Below are 27,933 nucleotides of genomic sequence, written 5' to 3'. Positions count from 1 at the left end.
ATACTGTATAGTGACATCAAAAAATTACTTAAGGACTTTATTCTTGTACTCTTTACTCTTTTCCCATCATTTTCATGACTTTTTTTCATTCTTGAACTTTATTTGTCATCACAGTCTTTCCTTGTATTTTATAAACATGTTTCTGTTTAACAATGAAAGTACAGTAATATGATTTTATTTATGGAATAATTTTATTTATCGGAATACATCACTTTTTTCTCAAAATGTACAACTTTATTCACAAATTCATTATTTTCTACTGCTTATCCTCACAAGGGTCGCGGGGATGCTGGAGCCTATCCCAGCTGTGTTCGGGCGAGAGGCGGGGAACAACCATTCACACTCACATTCATACCTATGGACAATTTGGAGTCGCCAATTAACCTAGCATGTTTTTGGAATGTAGGAGGAAACCGGAGTACCCAGAGAAAACCCATGCATGCACAGGGAGAACATGCAAACTCCACACAGAGATGGCCGAGGGTGGAATTGAACTCGGGCCTGCGCGCTATCCACTTATCCGCCATGCAGCCTGTTTTATTTTTCTTCCTCACAATATTCTTTCTTCATAAGCAGGACTCCTGTGTTCACTTCATTGAGTATCAGTCAAAAACTGAAAAAACAAGTTTTGTAAATGTGAAATGTTTTTAATATTTGGACTTTAAACCGTGTATTTGGGTGAACAAAACCACAAACCACTTGATTAAAAGTCATGTTTTTTCTGTTTATCATTTTGTCTTCTTGCTTTTTAGCCGCTTGATCTTCCCTGCTGATTTGGCAGTGTCATCCTGTGAAAGAAAAGGAAAGAAAAACTGGGTATTAGGAGACCTATGATTATCTTGCATTAGAGCTTCACTTAGTGGTGCCAGGCTTAATGTTTGAGTGGCACTTTAGAGCGGATGAGAGTTTTTGACAGGCACTTTTTGCCCTCAACACCTGCTGCTTCGCCGTCTCGCCGAAATATGTAAATTAGAACTTACTGATTGGCCCTTGTCATGTTCTGATAATTGCACCAAAGTAAACATTGCACTCTCAAGCAATCCTCTCCGCTATGTTTGGCTTGCTTTTATATTTTAAAAAAATACATGGTGAAAAGAGTCTTGAAGTCCTTATTGCGGTGCATCGGCCTACATGATCACATCAAGTGATCTAATTGTAGATTCATCTCACTGTCACTCCTAACGCCTCATAATCCTGTTCCCAGCGTACGACACTTGTCATTTACAAAGCCTTCATGCTGGGAATGAGGCCAAATGTGGCTTGTTGAGGGAAAAGATGGTGTCAGTGAGAAATGGCTCACTTGCGCTACTAGAGTGTACCAGTGAAGCTGACAACCACGTATGTGGCCCACCTCAAAGCCCCGCTGGCATTTTTTAGATCAGATATCCCCTCTACACACACACACACACACACACACGACAAATAATATCTGACAAATGTTAGAAGAAACAGCTGATATGAACTTGGACCCACAGTTATCGCGGCTATTTCTTGAACAATAGTTATAAAAGATTGATGGACAAGTCTTGAGTCCACATGGACAACAAAAAAAAAAAAAGGACAACAACGAAGAATATTTCTTAAGACAGGGGTGTTCAAATTGGGGATATCTGGGGATTAATCAGTGATGTAATGCAATGGTCATTTTCTGATGGATACAACAAATTAAAACAAAAAAATTACAATTAAAACCCTTACGTCCAAACTTTTACCAACTTTTGCAAGAATAATGCCATATTAAGAGGAATATAACGTCATTGTAGTCACATATGCAACACAATGGACATCAGAGAAATAACAATTTGTGAGGTCTCATTTTTTGGAGGAGGCATTTTTGTCATGCAAATGTATTACTCTTTTCAACGCATATTGTTTTGAGAAGCCAAACTCTTTACTTAAGTGATTCCAGCAACTAACCAGAACTACGTTTCGCAGCATGGAAATCTGAGCAGAACTTAGCTCACAGGACTAGGTGGGGCGTAAGTCACAGTTGATGGACTACACTTTGAATGGGGGTGTCATACAAGTAATTTCATGTCAAAATATCAGAACTATGACTTTTAAGAGGGGAAAAAAGTAGTCTAACAAGAGTCACAATTTTAAGAGAATAAACTTGTAATATTAGGAGGTAAAATGTCATTTTAGTACCATGGAGATGAAATATTGGAGCTATGAGTTATGGATGCTCCAATTAGGGTTTGTTTATGCTGGCGATTCCGATACCGATCATGCATGAAGGAGATCGGACGATACCAATCATATCGATTAACTGTAACTGGGAATATGTATGGCCAGTGTTACAACAATATAATTATAAAATACAACTAAAAACTACAACGAGATGAAGCAAATATTTTTGACCAAATGTGAGCTGGACACACTGTACTTATGTTCATTAAACAACCACACACAAATAGTGTTTTAAAGACGAGACATAATTACTAATAATAATGACAAGAGCAAAATTGTTCAGTGACGCTTATGTACCCCTGAACGTGATAGCCACTTCCCCGAGGAACAAAAACAAAAAACTAAGCGCTTTTGCTTGTTTGTTTTATAAACAAAATGTCACTGTTGAAAATCACATTTGGAGTCCAAAGACGAGAAACTAGGCAGATAATTACTGTGACAGTAAAAGTAAAAGTAAAAGTAAAAGCGTGTATAGAAAGATGCAAGACAGGTCGAACACTAATAGGTTTGACAAGAGTGATTAAACATGCTGGCATCAATTGCCGTTGCCTGTGTCAAGCTGTCAAACTGAAACCACTGAGGTTTTACAGACAAGTGGGCCGTATGGGACGTCCCTTTTCGGCTCAATACGGGTGTTGACAACCGTACGCATATACATGCATATCCATGTCATGTCACACATTGTCACATTGTTTTTTTTTTACTTTTTTAGACATTGAAAGGCATTGATCAACATACTGTATGCCAATCACATTTTTTTTTTTACAGAAATCAGCGGATCGATCGGAGTATCCCTACTACATATCATTCACAGCGTCTTTGAATGCATCTTCTGAATGCCTTATATTTGTCTATCCATCCACTTTGTATGCCGCTTATCATCATTGGGGTCACAGGGGTATGCTGGAGCCTATCCCAGCTGATATTGGGCAATAGGCGGGGTACACCCTGGACTGGTCGCCAGCCAATCACAGGGCACATATAGACAAACAACCATTCACACTCACATTCATACCTATGGACAATTTGGAGTCACCAATTAACCTTAAAGATGTGTTTAGAAACTCCACACAGAAAGGCAAAGTGGAGACTCCAACCCTTAATGTGTGACCAAGATGCTAACCACTCCCCCACCGTGCAGCCTGCCTTACATTTGTATTGTATATTTTCATTTAGCCATTTTTATGCTTGAACAAGCTTATAATTGAAATACCTTTAGAGAGCAACCAAGGGCAAAGGCCACTTTTAATTGCATCTGGATTGGCCAGGATGACAAATGCCGATGTTTGACTTTCCCTACACATGTGCGCTTTTAAGTGCTTTGTGAAAAACGGTCCGGATTCTTTTATAGATTCATGAATCCCTTGTGAAGGAGAACTCTTGCGCTAAAGTGGAGCCACGCTCCAGGTTGGCATCTAGCTGCCTTGATAAGACCAGTACTAACTTCCTAAGCAGAGTTAATCGATAAAATGAATCAGTCTGTTGTTTTTTTTTAGCCTGTAGGAGCACATCAGGCCTCATTTAGGAGTGCTGATTAATGTTATTAATTATATTTAGCCTACATTGACGCGCTATATTAGTCATGGTGACAAAAAAGGCTGAGCGGGCACATTCATCTGGCCTTAGACCTGTCTATTTAATTAAGAAGAAATTACTATAACATAGCAATATGCCAAGCTTTTTATTAGGCTAGTTGTGATTTATGACATTACCATTGGTCTCCAGACATACATTTTTGTTTAGTGCTTCATTGTGCCTTCAAGGCCCTAATCGGTCCTGTAGTTGGACCTCCTGAGGGTGCTTAGAAAGGGGCCACACGGAACTGAATTACTGTTATTTACCTTTTAAAGTCTGCCCACTGGAGCCAAGCAGAGGCTACCTGAGATGAGAACTGTTCATTTTAGACTCCCCTACTAGACTGTTATTCATGTGATTGGGGGGATTTGAGTTCCAAATAGGTTTCCAGGCCATTCGCAGGCAGGTTGTGGCCTCTACCTGCAGAGGAGAGTCCACACTTCAGCTGGAAATGAAGTACTATTTTTTTCCCCCCTTCTGACATCTTTTTGAAGTAGGCCACTTTTAAGAGTCGTAGCTTTAATCTACGTGCACTGTCAATGTGAGGAAGTTCCCAGAACACAGACAGCTTCAAAGTGGGGGTTGGATGGGTGGCAGCCAACTTGGTGAGGGGCAAGTCTTTGATCGCCCGAGCAGACACTTCAAATGAAGCAATTGCCCAAAAGTGACGATATGAGTGCTTCCTGTTTCCCTTACAAACTGTAAATCCACACTTCCTCCACCATCATGCGCACCTGCTCAATGCAGTTAGAAGGGTGTGGAACTTGCTTATGTCACCCAACTCAAATATGGGCTCCCTGTGTTCTTCTTGGCAAAAGAATCATTTCTATGAAGAATTGGTCTGTTTGTGTGGTATAATTAACTTCTTCATTAATGCTAAGCAGCGTGAAGTAACAACAGCAACTAGTCTAGTTACACAGCATTAAACCCTGCGCACAATGACTTCCTGTTCGGTGTAAAGTAAGCATGGAACATACACATATTTCAGTAAAAATCAAAATTGCGTACACCAGTCATACTAAGTAATATGTGTGAATAAAAGCCCACCCATTCCTGCTTACACTCATATCTATTAAACGCCTTAAATTGACCATATACGGTAGCAGCAATCCCTTCAAGAAGCCATGAATGGACTCTATCCCTCTGTTACATCATAGCTAAGTGGGTGAAGAAGAGTTTTTCTGACATCAAAATTGTAAGTAGAAACAAACCAAAAAAAATACTGTTTGGAACACTTAATGCTGCTGTGACTAACAAAAGAAAATTGGCTTGGGAGAAGCTAAACGCTGCAGCTCATTATGTTGGATCAGAGGAAATGACTTACCTAAAATATATGGTTAAGTCATTTTTTCCACGACTGTATCTGAATAATGAGGCCACCCCAATGAAACATTTCTGCCGGTGCTGCTGCTGCACTAGATCTAGGCCTATGTGAAAATTATGAAACCTTCTTCCATAGACGTTTTGATGGTCAATAAAAGGATACTCTGACTTTTAAAACAAATGTCACGGCCCAAGCTGAACAGCAAATATTTCTCAGATGATGTACAATGTTGTTTACAGCCACTTTGACAAGCTAATTGCTGAAGCTCTAACCATTAGCTTCACATTACAAAGGTGTTCAGATATGTCATGTTACACATATCGGTATCAGATGATATTAGTATCGGAAATAGAGACAATATCGGCCAACAGCAAAAAAGCCAATTATGGACATCCCCAGATATTATAGATATATAGGCTCCAGCATACCTATGACTGTTGTGAGGATAAACCAATTATGAACGTGGCTGCACAGTAGACGAGTTGTGAGCACACAGGTCACACAGCTCGGAGACCCGAGTTCGATTCCACCCTTGGGTTTGCATGTTCTCCCCTTTCAACGTGGTTGAATGGTTGTTTGTTTATATGTGCCCTGTGATTGGCTGGCGACCAGTCCAGGGTCTACCCCGCCTCTCGCCTACAGACAGCTGGGATAGGCTCCAGCACACCCGCAACCCTCCAAGGCTGCCCTTTGTCACTGATTCTGTTCATAAGTTTCATGGACAGAACGTCTAGGCGCAGTCAAGGCGTCGAGGGAGTCCGGTTTAGGGGCCTTAGGATCTCATCTCTACTATTTGTGGATGATGTGGTCCTGATGGACTCTTCGAGCTGCGTTTACTGGGACAGTTTGCATCTGAGTGTGAACCTTCTGGGACGAGACTCAGCACCTATTAATCTGAAGCCATGGTTCTCAGTCAGAAAAGGGTGGAGTGCTCCCTCCGGATTGGGAATGAGGTCCTGCCCCAGGTGGAAGAGTTCTTCCACCTGTATCTCACGCTCTTGTTCACGAGTGAGGGAAGGTGGGAGCATGAGGTTGATAGGCGGATCTGGGCAGCCTCTGCATTAATGCGGTCGATGTACCGGACCGTCGTGGTGAAAAGAGAGTTGAGCAGCAAGGCAAAGCTCTCAATTTACCGGTCGATCTATGTTCCCACCTTCACCTATCATGACCTTTGGGTTGTGACTGAAAGAGAGAGTGTGAAGAGCTCAGTCATCTGGGAGGGGTTCAGAGTAGAGTCGCTTCTCCTTCACATCGAGAGGAGCCAGTTCAGGTGGTGGGGCAGACCTAGGACAAGTTGGAGGGTTTATGTCTCACAGCTGGCCTGGGAACGCCTTGGTGTCCTCCCAGTGGAGCTGTAGGAGGTACTGGGAAGTCTGGATTTCTCGACTAAGACTGCTGCTTTTGCGATTCGGAGAAGTGGAGGAGAATGGAAGGCAATGTAATAGATATCTATATGTAATGGACATTAATACAGAAAGTGGCAAGGGGCTTTTATTTTTTCATACAATTGAAAAATCTTGTAAACTGTGTCATCATTGCCTACTTTTTTTGATAACAATGCGGTACCACAAACCGCTTTTACAAAACAATTGGAGTCAAAACATGTAATTAGCACAGTAGCTGTTTGATAATTATAAAATATAATATGGCAACAGAGGAAGCGGAAGAAATAGCTGCACAAATGGAGGAAAACAATGTCAACAAACATAGGTTGGAAAATCCTTTATCGTCCATTCTCCTTATGTGTCCGATGAAAGTCATCGGACACATAAACAGTGTGCACCGCATAACAGACAACCTCAGCATTGGAGTAATGTCAGCAGTAATGGGGGGGCAGTGGATATTTCCACAGTACACTGTGGTCTATTAGTACCAGCTGAGCATCATTCACAAAGCACAGCTGACGTCTGACTCCATCCGACCCTTGGTGACCACAATGTACCTGTTGCAGCTGGCTCAAAATTACATTTTTGTTTCAACCAAAAAATATGCGACCATCGCCACCGGCCAGCGGTGATAAATTCCTAAAAAGTGGCCCGAATATGATGATTGGTCACTCATGGCTAGCGAGTATTCCAATAGAATTTCGAAGTGGCAGCCTGAGATGCAATCAATAATTTGCAGTCATTTTATTTTTCTAATAGCTATCATTAAATGTATAGCCTAACATTAGTAGACAAACTTCATAGTTAACTGATAAAAACTAATTTTCGTGCACGTGTTATGTTGGAAAGTAAAAGGGCGGGATATGATATCTGCAGTATATTAGAATGTTGGCACCCTCTAGTCAGCTGAAGAAGTCTCTGTATAGAGTCCTTTTCATGGCCCCTCTCTGCAGTACTTGTCACAAAGTTGCCCCCAGCTTCTTGAAAGTGTCAGTTCAACTGGCCTCAAAGGCCTTTTGCAGTTGCTGCATGAGGCTATTACCGTGTCATTATGACACCACATCACTGAGAAATGTCTTGCGCACCTTTTTGGAGGAACGGAGGCAGATATGAAGGCGAAACAGCTTCCATGTTCATGCAGGATTAGCCTCATAACGTAGCAGTTCCAGATCCAGTCACAAATGCTTTTCCCACAAAATAGGAGGAAAATTACAGAGGCTTGACTAAAACTGTGTCTACACTGTGGATGGGTATTTAACTCATTCAATCCCAGCCATTTTTAAAAAAGCCGGTACCAGTACTCTTGGTACTCTCGCCCAAAGTCAGCTGGGATAGGCTCCCGCAAAGTGACCGTAGTGAGGATAAGTGGCATAGAAAATGGATGGAGGGGTGTCTAAACAACCATGTCACAACATAAACACACAAAATGGTTGTTTTACATGAAAATAACAATTTCTTAGAAATATAACTATTAACAATTTTCACATGTGCAACTGAATTGTGTGTGTGCACGCATTAACATTTCCCTTCAATGCGTAACCTCCTCTGTGCAAACATGGCGAGCCTTTTCACTTCATGGTTGTTGTGGAGTATGTATTTCAATGAGAAAGAGGCAGGCCGTTCTCTTACATAATGCACTTCTGCCCCTTTGTGGGAGTTTTTTCAGCTTAAAACTGTACCAAACATGCTCTATTCTATTGTAAAGTTGCATCATCACCTCTTTGTTTCTCTCGTGTGAAAAAGGTAAAAGACGTATAGATACATTTTTGGTTGCGAATGAGTTAACTACTAAAAGTACATTTTTCACATTACTGTTTTTTTACATTACTTGACTTACTTGTTTCAATTAGGGATCCTCCAATCGGTATCAGCCAATTTCCTTGAAAATCAAGTGATCGGTCGATAAATTCTTTTAAATGCCAATCACAAAAGACAATCACCTGCAATCACGGGACCTTGGGATTGTCCTGACTTTTCTCCTTTATAGTACTTATCATAAATACTACATTGATGTGATCGGTATTGGCCAATTTCACTCATGGATGATCAGTATTAGAATCAGCAGCCCAAAACCCCAGTTTCAAACTTGATGGCAAGTAAATTTTTATGCAAAAGTGACTTCTTAATGATGCTCTAACAGTAACATGTCCCAACAGCCAGTTAATCACCAAACATGAAAAAAAAATCCTCACTTCGTTGCTCCACTTTTGAGGAAACAGGCAATTAAATGCTGGCTTTTAAAGTTGCGACTTCTCATGATATCATGAAAAACTGCCTGGACATGATAAACGCCTGTGACTTGCCCCAAATTGGTTGAACCCCGACCCATGCACCGTATACGGCCACCACATTGTTACAACAAAAAATAATAATAAAAGGCTTCGCTACACTTATTAAAATAAAGCCTGGACCTCTGCCAAATATCTCTGTCAGCACTATATCTATTAAGTTTAAAAATACTATAATATAGGACAATCCCATACAATATATCTCACAATTTGGTGCATATTACACAAGATAAGTCATTTGATCTAGCAGTAAAAAAATGGCTCTGAGATCATCTGAAATGTTTTTGAATTTAGCATCTTTACATGGATGACAGCTATTCCATTCCAGGGTGAGTTGAATTACAATGCAAGCAAATGTTCATAAGGCATCAAATAAAGTGGACCCGCTGGAATTCTTGCGCAACAATGGCATAAAGTCACCCGGCAGCAGTGATTACAAATCAGGATTATTCCAGCAAATACTGTATTGATTTCTGGACTCTGTAAGTTAAAACATCTGAATGGGGCTGTTTAAAAGTGAAAATTAAAAGAAAAAAGGTCATAGTCGTGTTTGCTTTTTGTTTCGGGTTTCATATTTTTTCATTTTCTGCGCACAAATGCTCTAAATTACAGTATTTTTATTTTGAATTTGGGAGTAATGCTGCTAATAGTTTAGAGCAGGGGTCGGCAACATCTCAGGAAGCGCATTCTCGCTAAATCTGACAATTTTCCAAACCCTCTTGGTGACGTATTATCTCAAAAGCGACACTATTTGGGGGACGTAAAAGTGAAACCACATATTGTTCTGAGCCACCTCAATGATTATGGGCTGCAAAGACATATGTACAGCATGCTTCTTGTTATAAAACATATTTATGTGCTCCCTTTAATTCAACTGTTTTATTTTACTGCGCAGTAACTTGCTTCATACGCAACTAAAAAATCCATCACCAGACTCACTACATACACTAGCTCCCCCTCCCTTGCAGCAGCCAGAACGCAGTATAGATTCGTTCACAGACTTGCGGTGAGTCGTATATTTCAGATTCATTTCGAAAATGCGTATTTCCCCTACTTCCATGTTAAAAAACACAAGGTGGTTTAAGAGCCACATGCTGCTATGGAGCTGCGGGTTGCCGACCCCTGGTTTCGAGAAGGAAACACATACAAATATTCAACTTGGAAAAAATTATAATTTTGCAGTGGTTTCTTCGATTTTGAGCTGTATTTAATCTAATTCCATTTTTTGCAACAATTCCACACAGAAATCTATCAATTAATTAATTGTCTCAGCCTGTCGGTCGTATTTATTGACAGGTTAGCAAAGCAGTCACTGTATGTAAACATAAATAATTTTTGTTACTCAGTATAATAATGTCATAAAAAGATCTGGAAGGCATCTCACCGTTGAGGTGATGTATCCTTCTTCTACCAGGATGTTCCGAGCACAGTTGTTGATGTGCTTGAAGCGGTCAGGCCCCAGCAAAATACCTCCATACCACCGCGACACCACCACCATCACGTTACGGACATCCAGAATCTGTGGTGGGACACAAATAAACATTAACAATCATCTCAACTGGAGATGGATTATGCTCTAATCCTCTCATTAAAGTCCCAGTAAATACCTAATCAGAGAATCACATGGCCCTTCAAACTATTCCTTGCAGCAAAAGTACAATCTGTCGTCTGAGAGATGGGGGGGGGGGGGGCATTCACACATATGGTAGCCCAAATTATTAATCAGAGCCTTCCCTTTTTCATCACAATGCACTTGGACACTCACCGTCATGACGCACAAATCAAGAATGAGAAAACTGAGGGGAAAAGGAAAGCTTGCTTGAGATTATAGAACAGATTAATGCCAAAGCACTTCATGTAAATTGCTCTGTGTGCTGCGAGTGTCACGAGTAGAAGATTAATCAGTATTTCCTCGGAGGAGCTGCGTGAACTGATAGAAACTAGCACTTTGCTGACGAGAGGGTCAGTCGGCAACAGGAAGTGACCTTATCTGCCGACCTCATCATTTCAGTCAGGAGAAGAGACCGCAAACGAAGAAAGAGATTTCCAGTTTTGATAAAACTGCTGTCAGGAAAACATATACACAGTGCCTTTCACCTGTAGAAGCAAGCATTTTTCCACCATTTTGTCATGCACTAAACGTGAACGGACAGAACATTTCTGTGGTAGAATCAGAGCCATAACAGTGGGACACTGTGTGTAGACTGGTGACTCATTTCTTGTACCCTGTTGGTTTGAAATCAACTGTTGCTGGCCAACAAGTAAAGTCCCTGTTCGGTACTGTACTGACCCAAATAAAAAAAGAACCAATCTTTACTATTTTCTATATTGTATAGGCTCAACATATTGTTTTTACCAGACACGTGACTGTCAGGATGCTGTGTGGTTTTGTTGCAGTAAGATAAATAAAATCTCACAGTTAAAGTAACTTTGATCACATCTGAATCACGTCCCCTAGCTACCACCTGTATCTGCATTCATTGAAGAATGCTGATTGGTGTTTTCACACAGTTCACCTCGCTAGGTTATGCTAAGAGTCCACTAGGCCGGCGCCAGTTGGCACCAGTTCGCGTCAAGGCAATTTGCTGTGGCGCCTAGTGTCACCAATAAGGTGTCTAGTGGCGTACAGTAGCTCAAACTGCTTCCCAACTGGCTTGTGGTGGCCCGGCAAAAGTTCAGTTTGGCGGCAAGAACATTTGGAATCCACTGGAATGTAATGGCGCAAACAATCTGCCTATTGGAATCCACTGGAATGTAATGACGGGCGCTAAGTTGCGCCAATGATGCTTGGAGTCCACTGGGCCGGTGCCAGTTGGTGCCTGTTTGCGCCAAAGATTATGTGATTAGCGCGTAGTGGCTCACTGTGTCGCCGAATTAACGGCAACATGGCAACATGCCGAGTGAACATTAATTCAGCGCCACAGCGAGCCACTACGCTCCAATCACATAATCTTTGGCACGAACTGGCACCAATTGGTGCCGGCCCAGTGGACTCCTAGCATTACACTTTCCACAGCATTATGATCAAAGCAGCGACCTCCATCATTAAAGCAGACTAGCAGACTATTTAGTCATTTATCTTTGTTCATCTATCTGTGCCAGTGACATATCGTACTGGCCAGAGAGATATCGATGCAGAAATTAAATAACAGATTTTTTTGGAGCACCTCTATTAGTGCCTTAATTTTCAGCCACATAAACGTGCAGTATATCTACTAATGTGTGCACGGGCACATCGATGCGGTCTGTCCTTCACTCTCTCACTGGCTTGACTCCTAAATGCTTACACTGCAAGGCAATCCGGTGTACGTGCGTTGATACCTCCAGTCGGGTTTTGGGGACTGGGCTCCTGGTTGGAGCGAGGCGTTCGGACGTGTTCAGTGGTCAAAATGCGTGCCAGTTGCTTCCTCTCTGGGAGGAGAGTGCACAGATGAGAAAATACTTTTTTCTCTTGTTTTCTAGTTAGTCTCAAAGATTGACCAGTAGCTTGCAAATCGACAGGTTGGTGACCACTGCGCTGGATTGTAGAAGGTACATAATTAAACAGTGTATCCACCTGTTGCCATTCATACAACATTTTTGTTTGGTTGTGTGGCGTGAGAGATTTCTCTAATGCTCAATAAAAGGAAGAAAAACACTGCTTGAAAGACCTTAAAACCCATCCAAATGCATCAAAGCCACAAAAGAATTCACCATGTTACATCTTTTTCGAGCTTGCTGATATTTTATAGACGTGTGCATACATAATGGATGACATCCAAGATTTTTTTCCCCCCACCATCCTTGTATCAAAAGGAAAATGAAAGGGAAGCATCGTCAAGGCTGCTAGAGCGAAGAAGGAGCAGTGTATTGGAGCTGTGAATCATCTTACTTCCGCCGCACAGGGTCACACGTCTTTGTGACATCAGCATCAAGAATCAAAAAGAAGCATCTGACACCCATTTAGCCCTTTTCTGATGAATGGACATGACCTTTGACGACCACTCACCCTGATAAGACTCAGCAGCTTTTATTAACTTCCTAATGACTTCATAAAGTTCTCTCTTGTACAGAGTTGGAACTAAATGTTTGGCTGGTTAGTCGCATGCGTGTGTATAAGATTGTGAATCATCACGCCATGTGACGACAAGCGCCTCTTTGATATGATTAATTAAGATTAATAACATCTCTGCAGGGGGAACACATTGTCATGTTGTGCAATATGGAGACACTGAGGGCATGCTGTGCTGTTGCAAGCTCCTACACCATGGTCCATATTTTACATGCTGAAATGTCCCCAGTAATGACATGTACGGCATGTTGTTTCTCGTAAAATTGATGTCTCATTTTGATCGACATGCAAATTTTTGATAGAAAACATAAAATGAATACTTTATACTATATTATACTATACTATTTATACTACATAGTCTTTTATACAAAGCCACAAACCTTAAGCCATATAATGAAATACGCCTGTCTCAAATTGGTAACACACTGGCTAACTTTTCTAATGGGATGACACCCTTTGCACACATTGCTACAAAATCTTCAATAAACTGTAATAAAGGAAGATGTAGTCACCCATGCAATTTCAACTGCATATGTAAAATATTTTGCATGACACTCTTGTTTTGTTTACGCAGACGTGGGGCACATAGCACTCTTACTTTGACGGATGGTCATGGAAGTGTGTCCTGTGTGTGTGTGAGTGGAGATTGTATTTACGGCTATGACGAGCTAAAAAAGAAACATGCTTCTCGTATTTGCAGGTGCGTTTTGAAATGGTTGTCTCACAGAGTTATGCTAAACAGTATTATTGTCAGAATTTTTTGGACCAAATAAACCTCTAATGTTATGATAATATATAATAATCATAATAACCAGAATAATGCAATATTTGATTTAATAAGTCATCTTTCAGTCCGTAAAGTTGCGGAATTGTCATTTGTGACATGTATCTTCTCACAGGCAATTCGTACTGCCTGTCGAACATTTGCAGGATTTCTTGAAATGCTGACTTTTCAGTCGAGGTGTCAGCATTACCTGTTCCACTGCCAGCTCACTGTTTTCATATCTACTTGGCTGTTTTTATTATATTAGGGCTGTCCAGTCATCCTGTTAATATTTATAATTTTGAAAGGTTCAAAATAATACATATTTTTAAAGACAAATCTTTGTTTTTTTTATTTATTTATTTATTTTCTTGTTCATTTACTTTCTTTCTACCATAGGGTCGCAGGGGGTCTAGTACACCCTGGACTAGTCACATGTAACAAGCGTGATTAGAACTCCTCTGTTAGAAGGGTGTAGACAAGTCTTAACATCTATGTATTTTTAATCTGATAGATAATTGATAAAGTAACTTTGATAAAATGTAGAATTGCTACAGATTTTGCTTGGACATAACACGGCGCTGCAGCTGTTCAACTGCTATGGAAAAAAAAAACGTCTCGCTGTCACTCTGAACACTGTGGTAGATTGGATTGCGAGGCTTATAAGGTGCGTAAAGCACTTAATGTTAGGGTCCAATAACGTCTGCCATACTACCACTTCCACATTACCTATATTCATTCATGGCAGCGATGCCACAGTTCAGTCTTTTCTCCAAATGACAAATAGAGTTGATTGATGGATTAATTGGTGATTAATTGATGGGTTGCTGATTAATTAATTCATTCATTTTCTATTGCTTATCCTCACGAGGGTCACGGGGGTGCCGGAGCCTATCCCAGGAGGGAGGCGGGGTACACCTTGGACTGGTTGCCAGCCAATCACAGGGCACATACAGACAAACAACCATTCACACTCACATTCATACCTATGGACAATTTGGAGTTGCCAATTAACCTAGCATGTTTTTGGAATGTGGGAGGAAACCGGAGTACCCGGAGAAAACCCACGCATGCACAGGGAGAACATGCAAACTCCACACAGAGATGGCCGAGGGTGGAATTGAACTCGGGTCTCCGAGCTGTGAGGCCTGCACTGATTAATTGATTATCCAATCAATCAACAACCATTTTGGTAAACTATTAATCGTTTCATTTAAAAATGCACTGTAAAATCCTGATTTCACCCTCTCAAATGTTTCTATGAAAGAAGACCTACTATTTTTGTTTCAGGCAAAAAGTCACATCAGCAGCTTTGACTTTGGAAAAGAGCAAAAAACATGTTTGCTTCTTTATGATATCTTGCAAAGCAAACCACTATAGAGATGTGTAGAGCATGTCAGATAAGAACAGGAAGAAGACGCAGAGAGAGGTATTTTAAGTTAATTAATGCATTTCTTGTACAAGCCTGTGAAAACGACCTTAATATTGACATTATTACAGACAGTGAATTTAAATATTTTAAAAAAGTGCTGCCACAGCAATGCTGCAGTGGCACGACACAGCAGCATATCACTTGGCTGCACTGCTTCCAGTAGTGGATGTGAATGTTACATTCTTTTGTCCAATCAGATTTCAGCATTAATGTGTTGCCATGTCAATCGAATGAAGAATCAGTTGTGCTATTGAGGCTGTTTCTTTAACCAATCAGATTTCAGATTCACCCCACAATAGCAGCAGCATTTTTCTGTCCTCTGATTGGTTGATCAGAGCAAACACAAGCGAAGGAGATGGTGACTTAGGTGATCTTAAAAAATTCAAGGCCGGGAAAGGTTTTGTCGCAGCACTAAACTGGCTTACAGCCTCTAGGGAGCATACTCTGGTGGGTTTTGATGTTTTTGTCATGTTATTAGGTAAATGTTGATTCTGAACTGCTTTAGATGATGATGTAATGTAGAGGTATGGACGCCTTTTACATGTGGCTAAGCGGCAAATTTAGAGGCATCTTCCACCAATGATCGCAGGTGAAGCATCACAATGCTAGAAGTTACTAACAGAAATTGTGTTTTAGTAATGGTATTCATTCCCACCACGGCTAATTTGAACTTCTGTAGCTGTCATGTCATTATGTACCTGATGTGGTTCAAAATCAACAGGGTTATTGCTCTGGCATGGTGAAAAGTTCCTAAAATTGCTTATTGGTGATCTAATGACAAGATCATATTTGCATATACGTAGTTCAGAATCATAGCTGATGCACTCTTTAAGTACATTTAGTACCATGAAAGTGGCATCGTATTGTGAAATTTGATCATTCTTCACCAACTGGAAGATGTTGTGTTCCATTTTGGCATACTTGGGCAGAATGATGGTACTTTAGTAGGTAAAATTGTTATTTTTATGATGCTATCCATCATCCAATGTGAGACATTTGTTGTCTTGTAAGCTGATGTAACACATATTACAAGTCAATTTAAACTTAAGAGCCAGAATGTGCATATGTGGAGGTGACATGCTTTTTTTTTTTTTTAAAGGCCAGTAGATTACCACAGTAGTGTGGGACTGCAGAAAGCTTCTTACTCATTAGCAATCATGCTGTAAAACGCCCAGCAGACTTTGAAAATGAACAGGAGAGCTTGGAGTAGATACAATTAGGCATCAAGATCATGAGCAAAAAAGAAAAAAAAAACGGATGCATCTGGGATTGTTTTTTTTTTTTTTAAGAAGTCTACATCTGTTCTTGGCTGAAAGTTTGCCTCTAATTGATCACCCCCTGGTGCATATTTTTTACCGTTTTAGTATGCAAGTCAAGAGCATTCATGTCAAGGTGAATGCACGCTTAACGGAACGCTAACCTGGAGTAAATGCAGCAGTCTTCCACCTGCTGCTGTCTCCCCGTCGTCCTCGCAGTCCTGCAGGAAGTTGTGCTTGTCCTCGCAGTAAATCCTAACAACACACAGTGTGACAACAGTGTGGTCAACTTGTCATAGAGTTGCTCATCTTCTCTTCCAAGATTTTTTTTTTATTTTCCAAGTGGTTTAAATGTCAGCAAGTCCTCCTTGGCCACCAAGGCAACGCTTCAGCAGCTCCACATTGACCTCATTAAAATAATTTTAAAAAAAGAATTCTCTCCAAAGGCAGGTAAGGCATACACACAGAATAAGTAATAGCATGTGCTACACTCAAAAAGCCAAGTTCTTGGTGACCTTTAAATGCAGTCATGTGACATTTGGAGATGAGAGGACTTACGCTAGTTACTGACCTGTATGCGTAAATGTTGTGAGTGGCACTTGCAATCTTCTTGTTTTCGTAGAGCTTGTCCAGGACGGCTTTGACCTGCGACACAACACAAAAAGCCACTTTGCTAACACAACAAGTTATCTCCGCCTCGCCACCTCAGCTGCAACGTAAAAATTACTTTCTTAATGACAAATGTGTCAAGAAGAAAATCCATGGAAATGGAATGGTACTGTGAATGCCTTCTGGCCCTGAGGAGGTCAGAAAGTATTGAGACACATCTATTCAACCTGTTAAACAGAACCTATTATGTTCATTTTCAGCCCTTTGTATTGAGTTTTGGACTACACACAATACACACACACAGAGAAACCTTTGTAGATCTTCCAGAATCTGTACCTATTCCAGCTGTATTTCCTTGGATTTCCAAAATAGTCTGTTTTAATTTATTCCACCCACAGCCCGCATCCGGGCACGCTTGGACAGCTTGTACCCAGGCACGCCCAGATAAGATGAGTCGGTGACTCCTCACAAGGCTCACTGTGAAGTGAAAAACTCTCTGAAACCGAGCGTTCAGAGCCATCCCAAAACTTCTTTCAGGGCTCACTTCCAAATGCATAAACCTCATTATCTGAAAATTTGGCATCGTTTAATCAAACTAAACCTCTTATTTTCCCTCAGAATCTTAACTCAGTCCAAAGTGCAACTAGGGGCAATTTTCGCCCCACAGCTCATTGGCATATTCTAAAAATAAAATTGATTAATTAATACCTCTCAGGAGTCTTTAACCTTGCAGATGCGAATAATTTAGGCACAGCATGACACGTTGTGTAACATGACGATGCAGCCACACAGATGCTACCTATTCAAGCCAGACTTCAAACACTCTACAAGTTTTTAAATCATGCAAATCGGTCAAGTAAAACGTAAATGTAAGCAGTTTGTGTGGTCTGATAACAAAAGGCAAAGCGTAGCATATTTTGACCTACACTGGATTGGTTTTAGGATCCTTAATGCACAAATTATAACAAAAAGTGGCCCACACCTGCACCCTTAAAGGGATTTTTGGGAAATTTGCCCATCATTCACAATCCTTATATAAAACATGAACACATATTTCTTTCCATTGTCTGTGCATTATAACATGAGCTAGCTTACAATGCTGTCATTGGGATACACCTATTTGACTGTGAAGCCCTGTAAAAAAATAATAACTAACAACATTGCATCATTTGATATCCATGCTGTGATCATGCATTAACACGTACACTGATGATAACATTGCAGTATCTTGCCATATTTTGATGATTTAAAACACTACCCAAAGATTTTCTCTGCGCATTGATGCTAACAAGCATGACACATCGCTAACCGCTCACCTCAGTGTCGTTCACAGATAGAAGAGTGGATACCTAGCTGTAAATTTTGCTACAAAGACTCAACAAGTTGCTCGTTTGCTTCATAGTCAAAATAGATGTATCCTGATGACAGCATTGTAAGCTAGCTCAACTAACTTTGACGCAGTGCTTTAATTAAATTAAATGTAAAAACTTGTACAGATCAGCCAGGACAGATGTATTAACAGTTTTCCTATGTCCATTTATTTTCTGGACATTTTACTGTACCTTTGCCCATAAATGAGTAATCATCTCCTCATTTGAAATGACACTATTCGTGTTACTGTGAAAGCATAGGAATCTCTATACAGTCACTGTGTATGCATATGATGATAATAATAAAGCCATTAAATAGGAATAAATGGCAAACATATCAACTGCAGCTGGTGGAACAAATGATTTTGATTTTTCTTTTTTTTCCCCCCAACAGTAACATCGGAAGCCAAATTGAATACTTCCAGGCCGTTGCGAGATATGATGTAACTGTCACACTTTGTTAACCCGCTGGCTGGCTGGCAGCAGATGTAAACATTTTTTGTCCGAGTGACACCTCCCTGGCAGTGCACCCATGAGGAAGCTTTTGCAAGAGGAATGGATATGAATCATTACCAATAAACACACTTGAGTTCCACATTAGGTAAACCTGCATAATGATGTTAACAATATGCATCTTACTGTAGTTTGCAATGGTGTAGCTTTCATTGCACGCACATATCTGGACATGCTACAATATTTTGACATGCTCCTGTTGCTAGTAACCACAATCATAAACATTGGCATGATTACCTACTGATAGTGTCATTCAGACCTTGTGCTGCAAGAGTTAAATGATATAATAATAATATAATATCAACATAATATGGGAAATATTTCAATAATGATGTCATAAGACAGACAAGACTATACACGAGATTGGGTCTACGAGAACGAGCCGAGATAAGATTGTAACATTACCTTTAAGAGAAATACAAAGAAAAAAAAATATTGCAATCTAATTTAATTTCTACTACATTATACTCTTCTGCACTCTCTCCTCTGCACACACAGTGTATATGTTACCAGCCCCGCCTCCACCCACCGGGACAAAGAGTCCGTATGACTGACAAAAAGGGGTCACTCGATTCATGCAGTTGTTCTATGAAACAAACGTGCCAAGGTGCTGAAATCAATGCACAGAGTAAATCCTCTTCCTGCCTGTTTGGAAGAGGAAAATGACAAAATAGACATGTACGCACATGGCTATATACTGAAGCCAACAAAATTATCTAGTTAATTTGTGTGATTAATCAATTAATTAATTTTACCACCCCAGGCCCATGAGAAATCTTGTCATGTCATGTTTTAATCTTGCAAGATCTTGTGACACTTATATAATTATTACTCATGTTATTGACTAACCTAAACAATTACATTTCCATATAAAGTTTTAGATTGGAAGACTGTATTATGTATGTAGAGTACATGTATCTTTTATTATACTTGATCTATGATAGGTGTACCTACTGTAGTGTCCACTGACGTTACCTGTCTTGGCGTCACCACGGGAGCGAGGTGAGACTGAAAGGTACTGCGTCTGTCTGTGATGCAGCTTCCGTGTTTTATCGGGGGAACCTCTTCATCTACAAGACACATCGTCGGCAGCTGCTGTCACACAAGTGTGTGCATGTGTGCATGGTTAATTAAGAGCGAGTCATCTGTACCGTTTGTGTGTTCCAGGAAGAGATGTGCTTCCTCTGAGCTTTTCAGTGTGAGACCACCAAAGACCGGCACCACATCATCATCATCATCATCATCATCCACCTCTTCCTCAGCGGTGAGGTTGACCCTCTGTGAGTGGTCCACTAGAGGAGGTAAAGTATAAAGCATTACATAAATTGACTGGACACAATATTAAGTCTTCCTGTAAAATCTTCCTTTACATAGATACGTATACTGTATATATATGTACTGTGGTTTAGACTGCATGCTTTGCTGCTTTTGCTGTTGCTGTCTTGGATAGCACATACAATGTTGGAGCCTTAATTCCCCCAAGACCACACATCTAAAGTTCTATCTAATCTAAAAATTTTCAGTTTTCATTGATCTGCAATTTGATAATATGCTTATTATTGTGGTTGCAGTGGTGTACAACAGCACTGCATAATAAGGAGATGTTTTTAATATTTTGACCCATTCATGTAGGCTAAACAAGGCAACCAAAATTAACCTCTTGCTGAGACAGCAATAATTTTAGTTATTTGGGGGTCCGAGGCAAAAAAAAAAGTACTGCAAATGTGTTATAGTTATGTCAGCTTAAGGTGGTCCTATTATGCTCATTATGGCCCCTTTGTATTGAGTTGTGGACTCCTATGGAGCAGCTACACACAATAACCCGCACAGTAAGCTTTCTAGTTCTTCCAGAATCTGCGCCTACTCCAGCTGTATTTCTTTGGATTTCCAAAACTGTCTGTTTCAATTTATTCTACCCACCACCTGCCTTCAGGTACGCCCACTCCACAGCGATTGGTCACACTCCCAAGACATAACAGTAAAGCAGAACAGAGCGGAGGGTGGGTAGGTAATACCAGGCATGTGTTGTCGCTAAACACTCTAAAACTCAGCATTCAGAGCCATCCCAAATGTCTTTCAGGGCTAACGTCCAAATGTGCAAACCTCATTACCTGAAACTTTGGCATTGTTTAACACAACAACACAACATTCCAACTACATTTACAGGTCAGAAAAGTGGAAAAAGCATAATAGGTCCCCTTTAAGTTACTAGTTACTTAGCCATGTTTACATATCTACCAAAACAGATTTGAAATAGCAATGTTTAGCATCTTCTAACAAGTATGAATATGAGAAAATGCTCCTATTTCCGGAACTAGATAAAGTCCTTACAATTCTCCTGGGGGATTATTATCTTCTGATAAGAACATTAAGCGACACTTAAAACCCCTTGAATCCCTTGAAAACATATCTTTTGTGATAAGTGCTACTCAGCTTCATCTCAATATATTTTCTTCAGCTGACATTGGAAGTATCAGTGCTGCTGTACTCATGTCTATGTTTGTTGTGGCTGTGAAAAAGGAAAAAAGAACTTCACTGAACTTCACTTTCGCCTCTTCTCTCTTTCTTTGCTTTCACTACCCATCTTCCGGTAACATGGAATAGCCCATTGCATTAGAAGAGAGGGGTAGCAGTCGAAACACTTAAAAAGATTTTGAAGTGGTTTTCTGCATGTGAATTATGGCTAAAACAGTATGTACTTTTCTTGTGAGAGCTTGTTTTACAAAATAAAAATGGCCAAGAGCTCATTACAAAGATGATTTAAATACTGCCCAGTCACAATACTACTCCAGTCTCATTACATCTGGTTCCAACAATCCTAAATCTTTTTTCAACAATCAACACACTGCTTAAGCCAAATGACAACTCCTCCTCATCCTTCACTACCACCAAATATAACCATTTCCTAACTTACTTCCAGTCGAAAAAAATTGCGAAAATATACAGTTCCCTCAATCCCCCCCTCGGCTCACTTGCTGTCCCCCGACCCACTGCTCTATGGCTCCATTCAGCGGCTCTCCCATTTCAAACCCATCTCAACCGTGTAACTCACTGAACTCCTAACTGGGATCAAGTCTCACAACCTGCTGCCTGGATCCTATTCCTTCCCCATTCATCAAACCCTGCCTCCACATAATCTCTCATCTGATTATAACAATTATAAACTCCTAACTTAGTACTGGCTCCGTTCCACAGTCTCTCAAGCTGGCAGCAATCACCCCCCACACTGGTCTTGATTCCAATAACCTCTCAAATTTCTGTCCCATATCCAACTGCCCATTCTGTCTAAAATTCTTGAATGTGTGATAGCTGCTCAACTACAAACTCACCTCAACTCCAACAGCCTGTTTGAATCATTCTAGTCCAGTTTCCATCCCAAAATTAGCACTGAAACAGCTCTTCTTAAAATCGCGAATGATATTCTTCTCTCCTCCGACTCTGGCCATCTTACCATCCTCATCCTCCTGGAGCTCACCGCAGCTTTTAACAATCAGCAATTCTATTCTCCTTTCCCGCCTCAAGACCAGCCTCAACATCCCAGACTCTGCTCTGTCCTGGCTCCAGTCATAGCTCACAAATCGTCAACAGTTTGTACATATCAACTGCTCCGCCGATTTTTGTTGCCATAGCTTATTTCAAGCCAAACAAAACAAAGCCACTATGCTTGTTTTATCAGAACATGGACGAATCAATGAGAGCTGTGCCAGCCGAACTGGGAAGTGCCGGGACTGACGTGCACCCACCACGTGTATGCTCACAGAGTCAGAAATGGTTGCAGATGGCATGTGCGTCACATGTCATGCGTAGCCCCGTGCAACACTGCACACTACAAAAGTTCCTCCTGCACTAAAATACCTACATAGTGTCTGCATGCTCCCAAATCCGTACTGCTCCCAAATTTTGCCCACACTTGCAAGTACTAGGGGTTGGGACCGGGGTTTTAACCGCTGCCGGACTGATGATCATATCGTGAGCCTCAAACTCACCACACCTTGCCTGGTGGAGGGGATCATCATTTTAAAGCAAGTATTGCCCGATATCGATACCATGCTTTTTCACTGATATCAGCTGATATCGATTGGTGTCCGATTGAGCACCCATAATCATAATCGTTTATAGATGTTTGGGGTCCCCTGAAAATCTTGGGGCCCCAGACAATTGCCTGTGCTTGCCTTGGCTGTACTGCTTCAAGTAGTGTATGCAATGTTAACATTTTTGTCCCAATCACATTTCAGCTTCTATGTGTTGCCATGTGAATGTAATCTGCCCAGGGCCTTCAGAATCATTAGGTGTACCCTGCCTCTGAGCTGAAGTCAGCTGGGATATGTTCCAGCTTCCCCGTGACCCTAACGAAAACAAGCACTACAGAAAATGGATAGATGGCTGGTGGCATTTAGAACTTGTAACTGATTATTTTTACTTCCACAACAAATTTGATTATATTTATGTATGAAAAAATATGAAAGAAAAGAATGTAGTCCAGAGAAAACTTGACACGCAACAGTTGAAAATGTGGTGCATTTTTTAGGTGCTTGTGCACTGAAGGTAACAGAGGACCATGTCACCCGGGGCAACTGTGTGGCTCATTGATGTGGTTTTAATTGTTTTAACCAGCAAAGGCTGCTTGCTCAGTGGCACAAAGGAATACGTCATATCTAAGATACCCAGACAGCTCCAATTAACTGTTGCTTGGGTGGATGTGTGTGTGTGTGTTTGTGTGTGAGGGGTGCGGGACAGCAATTGAGCTTTTGATGTAAAAAAGTAAAATTAAAATTAAAAAAGAGGCCACTCACTGGCATTAGCATGAGTAATCAACAAAGTTTGAACTGCTTTGAAATGTAGCCAATTTTTTCTCAAACACACACATCATATTTGTCTTCATGTTCCCCTTGTCCCATTTGAACCTTTTCATTCCTTTTTGGTGACTCAACACCTCCCGCCCACTGTATGCGTGCACTGTGCTACAAGCCATCAATCAGGCATCTCGGAGTGGACAAACTGCCGCTGTGGTTTAGTCTCATTACCACATGATTCCAAAGCGAGTACATTGTATGCCACATAACAATGGCAGAGGACTATTAAAATGTTTTTTTTCTTTGAGTTTTTTGCTCAAAGGAGAGTCAGTCGGGATAATGGACTTGCTCTGCTGATAACGGCATCGACCTCGCTGAGGAACTTATTCACAGTGACACTTGTACAAAATCTTTCATTTGGGCATCCGCCTTCCCCCAAAAGATGCTGTCAAGGCAACGGGAGGCTAGATATTCATCACAATACAATGCTGTCACTCAAAATCAGACACCGGGCAGCTTTCCAAACCCAAACAGGCTTTTGTGCTCCCACATGAACTTGAAATGCATGACCATTGAGGCCCACGATGCATCCTCCAGCTGAGGGGGTCAACAATGCAATGCCCACGGGCACCAAGTAGTACCCCACGATTACACGAGGCACTCGCAAGCCTGCTTTTCATTCAGGTTTTCAGTTAATCATGTGAGAACACTAGGAAGAAATGCATTCTGAAGTACACAGTTTGTGTTGTTGATACCAACATTTTGTTAATGTTTTGGTAAAACATTCAGTTTTTTTGGGTTGAAGCTATGAAAATAAATGTTACAAAAATGAGTAGCTCTCACAAGAAAAATCTCTGGCAACCCCAGCTCTAGCTTATTATACAATCGTGTTAAAAAGTGTTATTTTTTCACTTGTTTGTTACACTTAAATGTTTCAGATCATCAAACAAATTAACTAATTAAATATTTGTCAGTTTTTAAATAGGACTATTAAAGGGGGTGGGGAGAATCCTACGTCGCTCTTTGTGAAAAAGTGATTGCCCCCCGTCTGCCTCCACCTAGAAAGAAATTGAGATCTATCAGCCTAGAAAAAGTTGTAAGGCCATTTCTAAAGCTTTGGGACTCCAGCAAACCACAGCGAGACGCATTATCCATAAATAATAACACAGTCCTCATGCTGCTCAACCTTATCTGGGCCACACTCTGCCTCTTTCCAGAAATGACACCACTATTAGCATACTACACTAAATATTTATTTTTGTTACACTTATACTTAAAACGTATATTCTGTATGAGACATGAAATGTATCTTCTGAATGAGTTGAAAATGGTCACCATTTGTCGGACACCTAAAATACAATCCTGTTTACAGATAAATTGCACTAAAAGTGTCATTGCTTTTGCACTGTTGCTGTTTGTGTTCATTTGTGCTGCACAATATATACCAAGTTTTTCATTTTTTATCATTTGTGTGTTTGGAGTGTTTCGATGTTACTGCAGGTGTGTCTCTGTCAGCCGACGTAGGTTCCAATCATCTCAATAGCAGTTTTATTTTTTTTATTTTTTTACAAATAGGGCTCTACAGTGTCATATACTTTGTATATTGCAAGCAAACAAGCGAGCTCATTTTAACCTTTTTACAGCACAAGCTTTAGAGTAAAGAGTATGGCATTAAAATGTTTTAAGCTCCCACTGGAAACCATTAAAATGAAAATATGTCGAAGCTAACTAAGAAAATGAACTCCTCACTTCATCTGGAAAATGAAGCCGCAAACATCTAAACAGTGAGAGACTGCACACTCACCATTTTAGAGACACAATGCGTTGCTGGTTGCCTGGATCATTTATGCAAATGAGTCATCAATGCAACGCAAGATTTCTTGATACAAGGCGATTACACTGGATGGCTGCTCTATGACAACAAATGAAGAGTGTGTGTCTGTTGTGAATTGCGTTGGTACGTTGCCACAAATCCAGCCTGCATAATTAACTGATGGAAATATTAAAATCTGAAATGAGCTATATGTATACAGTTGTTTATTGCAATGCTTGTAGCTTTGAATGGTGTACAAATGTACTGCATCATACTGAGCACAGGGATGTCAAGCTCCTATTTAAGGTTGTGCGCCATACTGGACACCCCAACGCCCCCCACCCCCCCCCCACAGCTGTGTATCTTTCTTATCCTGAATTTTTCAAGAGTTATAGATTTTAGTATTAATAGTTATAGTATTAAAATTCTCAACACCTTGTCTTTGAACCAACATATTCGGGAATGAAGCACGCTCATGTGAATCATCAATGCACACACGTTTGAAGTTGCGAAGATGACTAGAAATGCCCCAAGAATTCAGAATCCAAAAATATCCAAAATCCAAAATGTCTCATTAGCATTGACCACAAGAAAAGTAGGCAGCCTACATAGCTTTTATCACTGGTTACCCATGTGTGATGTGTCAATATTGGAACATGCCAATATAATGCACCCCTGTGGTTGCGTTTTCAATGCACATGACAGCTGGTGAACGTCTTTATGTGGACGTACATTTTTTAAAAACCTCACTCATGTGACATTTTTGGAGTGGGGGAAATGTGTTTTTTCGTGTCTGTTCATTCCTGCTTGAAATTTCTACTTTCAGATAGTCTGCGAATATTCTATTACTACTAACTGATGGATAATTGGCAGAGCTGCTTTTAAAGATGTGTAGCAAAGCCTTTGTTTCTTTCTCAAACAAAGCTGTCTTCTGGGAACTGGTGTGCTAACTCAGCCAGCGAGGGGTTAGGTGATATGATGTCCATCAAGAAGGTGTTTTTCATGAAGTCATAGAAAGTCGCAACTTCAAAAGTGAGTCTAGCCTCTTAACTCAAAAGTGCAAAAAACAAGTGAGGGACATGATATAATTTTGCAGACTGATTTGCAAACGGTCAAAGTGTTGTGACCAACTCACCTGTTTCTGAGTCTTGGGCTTTTTCAACAAGGAATTCTCTGATCTTTTCCACCCACATGTAAAGGATGCTCTCCCCTACATGCTCCCTGCAAAAGATGGTGCATCAGGCTGAGTGACTTCACATCATACATCTTGGTGAGGACAATCACAGCAGGTGTATGTTGTGACTAATACACTCAATGGTGTGCCCTTGCCAATACTGAAATGAAAGCGGGGTACTCACACATAGAGGTCTTCGAGGCTGTTGGCCAATTTTACCCTCGCAGAGCCTCGCAGCCACGCCGCACTACAAAAGCCGAGAACAAACAGATTGTTATTGAGTGGGGGCGAGGAGTGGCTTGTTCTCTAAATTCTGCAGATCAGTGCAGAATTAAATTTGCAAAGCAAATAGACAGACTTGATCTGGTAGATCGGCGGAGCTGTGCTGGGATAATCACGTGGGAGAATTATCTGAGGGGAAAAAAAGTCTGTTATCCAGATGGCAGAAAATATCATTCAAGCCCAAGTTTTTCCCCTCTTCCTGCACACCTGCAAACATGCTGTGAGCTTGGGATCCTCCATATCGTTTGATATTTTGATGCAAAATATTCTAGAGGCCTCATCAATGACACACCATTCATCACCATAGATGGCAGACAGGGCCTCCACTTCTTCCATCTAGAATGATGAACGTCAATCACATGGAAATGTTAGTTTATTCACTTTAAGGGTGGGATCACTATCTGCATTTCTTTTTTACCTTTAATTGGGAAATTAATATTTGCTAAATATAATCATTATTATAACCACCCTTTGTCTTATGACCATGCAGAAAGGATGGTTATAATAGTCTATTTATTTTAGGTTGTAATATATTATAGGTTTAAAGTGTCTTATAACTATTATAACCATCCTTTGTGCCAAGCCTGCAGAGCTGCAAACACTACATGTGCATGATCGCACCTTTAAGGTGCCATATGGACTCTTCATGCATGCTTTTTATTGGCGAGTAAGAACATTTCTTCACGTAGTTATGATAATCTTATGACGTCTCCATACGTGCTCTCTGCGGACCAAATCAAAACATTACAGTTGAAAAAGCCAACTAGTCACCACATGTGCATGATCGCACCTTTAAGGTGCCACATGGACTCTTCATGCATGCTTTTTAATGACGTGTAAAACTTTTTTCACGTAGTTATAATCTTATGACGTCTCCATACGTATTCTCTGCGGATCAAATCAAAACATTACAGTTGAAAAAGCAAACTAGTCACCATCTGACAGGTTGTCAACGCAAAAAAAACCTTACTTGGGACAGGAGATCGCCTTCATTTTCTGTATTTATCGTGTCTGTCATTTATTACTACAAGTTACTAGTTACAGAGTACAGTTACTTCAAAGGATGTTTTTACACACATGTGGCTCACTAGCTTGGACATTTGGAATACTTCCGG

The 27,933-nt window shown here is 40.6% G+C and overlaps 1 protein-coding gene across 2 annotated transcripts; it reads right to left on the bottom strand.

Annotated features, from left to right (window-relative positions):
* Positions 1-203: 203 nt before the first annotated feature.
* On the bottom strand, positions 204-27,933 carry impact (impact RWD domain protein). Of its 2 annotated transcripts, XM_058074209.1 has the most exons (11): positions 27,789-27,933; positions 27,026-27,154; positions 26,895-26,947; positions 26,721-26,783; positions 26,498-26,583; positions 19,908-20,048; positions 19,732-19,826; positions 16,836-16,909; positions 16,429-16,519; positions 10,147-10,281; positions 212-788 (listed from the first exon to the last, which is right to left on the bottom strand). In XM_058074209.1, exons 1-11 carry the CDS (start codon positions 27,834-27,836, stop codon positions 729-731), a joined length of 975 nt encoding a protein of 324 aa, XP_057930192.1. In that variant the 5' UTR covers positions 27,837-27,933; the 3' UTR covers positions 212-728. The 2 variants fall into 2 exon arrangements, with proteins under 2 accessions (XP_057930193.1, XP_057930192.1); XM_058074210.1 differs by lacking the exon at positions 27,026-27,154 and having other exon boundaries at positions 204-788; positions 27,789-27,926.

The sequence above is a fragment of the Doryrhamphus excisus genome, chromosome 5 (assembly GCF_030265055.1).
Source record: "Doryrhamphus excisus isolate RoL2022-K1 chromosome 5, RoL_Dexc_1.0, whole genome shotgun sequence".
In the NCBI taxonomy this organism is placed as follows: Eukaryota; Metazoa; Chordata; class Actinopteri; order Syngnathiformes; family Syngnathidae; genus Doryrhamphus; species Doryrhamphus excisus.
This window is presented reverse-complemented; position numbering and strand designations above follow the sequence as displayed.